At 49.2% G+C, this 1,660-nt stretch overlaps 1 protein-coding gene across 1 annotated transcript; it reads right to left on the bottom strand.

The window, feature by feature from the left end:
- LOC109840516 (B3 domain-containing protein Os02g0764100-like) lies at window positions 320-1,432 on the bottom strand. The gene is given in 3 exon segments (XM_020409186.1): window positions 320-942; window positions 1,028-1,242; window positions 1,244-1,432. Coding segments are annotated over 3 exon segments (900 nt in total). The 3' UTR covers window positions 320-446.

The following is a 1,660-nucleotide window of genomic DNA, read 5'->3' as shown; positions in this document are numbered from 1 at the left end:
ATAAGAGAAAGATTGATTTGGAGTATTTATCTTTTAAGTGCTCGAATATTAGAAAGGTATTAAAAGAGTAATGAATTACATAAACAGAATGATTTCAAATCAGACAGCTTAAACTTAATCTAGGTCCAATTTTGTCTTCAAACCTCCATGCCCAAAGTTCATCATAGTCTATAAAAAAGAAACTTCAAAAGGATAAGGGTTAGGAAACAATATACTTTTCAACAAGTTCTCTTTGTCCGTGCTCAGCAACGAACATATATTATCAGTAAAGTTCATCATTTTGCATTTTTATTTCTATATCAACACAACAAAGTCTTCATTATCAAAAAAAAATTCTATGATTAGCTAAATTTTCCATCACCTTCAACTTTCTCCTACTATAACACAATTTACACTAACAAAGATCAAACATCAAAATAAAAAGGGGGGCAAAAAAAAAAGGCTAGCTACAAGCACCGCCTCTTGAGTAGTGCTCTCTCCTCCTCCAGTACCGAGAACAGCTCCGTCTCCTTCCTCTTCACCGGGACCTCAAACATATTAACCCCAAACAATCTGATCACCTGAACTGGCTTCTCCGCCTTGCACTCAATATACAACTGCTTCTCCGATCCAATCGATCTGCGAAAAACCACGACACCTCCGGCTTTAAGCCCCTTCTCCTTCACAAACCTGCTCCATCCTTTCGTCAGCACGTAGCTCTGGCTGCTGTTCCAATACGAGTACCTAAATCTCCACACCTTCCCGCATTCATCCTCAAAGCTCAGGAGCAGACTCCCCGACTTCAGCGGGAAGTGCTTTTCGGCATGCTGCTTCGGTATGACCAGCCTGTTCAGTTTCCCGACGTCGCTGGGCGTCACGGTCTTCTCGAAGAGCGGCTCCGCCGGTCGCCGGGCGCTCCCCGACAAGCGTCGGCCTTTGACCTCTTCAGGGCCTTTCTCCATTCTGGATTAGAAGGACGCTGGCGGCTACTGCTTGAGCTTCGGCGTAGTAGGTGTGCGTTGCGTAGCATGTCGCGATCCTCGCGGACTCTGAGGCGGGAGGAGAGTGAAGTCGAGCTGGGGCTCGTACGTCGACGGGGCCGAAGTGGTGACGCGTCGCGGCGCCGCGGAAGCGGCAGGCGGCGACGTCGTAGGCCTCGGCGGCGTCGGGCTCGTTGTCGAAGGTGCGAGCCAGACGCCGGCGGTGCTTCTCGTTAGACTGGGAAGGCGCCCAGCGGCCGTTGGGGCTGCGGACGACGCCCTTTGTATTGGGAGGACGGGAGCTTGCGGGACTCGACGGTTGCTTTTGCGGAGTCGATGGCGGCGTCGAGAGACGACGTGTCGCCGCTGCTCAAGCGCGCGGAGAGGAGGGGGGAAGTGGGCTGGGTGAAGGAGGCGGTGGAGGAGGAGGAGTATATGAGGGAGCTGGTACTGTCCGTGTTATTTGATGTCATTGAGGATGGAATGGGTTGTTGGATCTGAGGATTGGATAGGTATGAGAAGGGGTTGGTGTTGTGTGTTGAAATATTTATAGGGAGATGGAAATGGAAACACGTCAATAATGTGGAGTACAATTATAATCATTTATCTTTATCCTAACCGCAAGCTGCAAAAATGTTTTAGGTACCGTTTGACAAATGGTTGAGTGAGGGGTTAAGGAGACTTAACCCCTTTTTAACCCG

The sequence above is a fragment of the Asparagus officinalis genome, chromosome 1 (assembly GCF_001876935.1).
Source record: "Asparagus officinalis chromosome 1, Aspof.V1, whole genome shotgun sequence".
Taxonomy (NCBI): Eukaryota; Viridiplantae; Streptophyta; class Magnoliopsida; order Asparagales; family Asparagaceae; genus Asparagus; species Asparagus officinalis.
The sequence above is the reverse complement of the archived record's forward strand: the minus strand, read 5'-3'. Positions and strand labels throughout refer to the sequence as shown.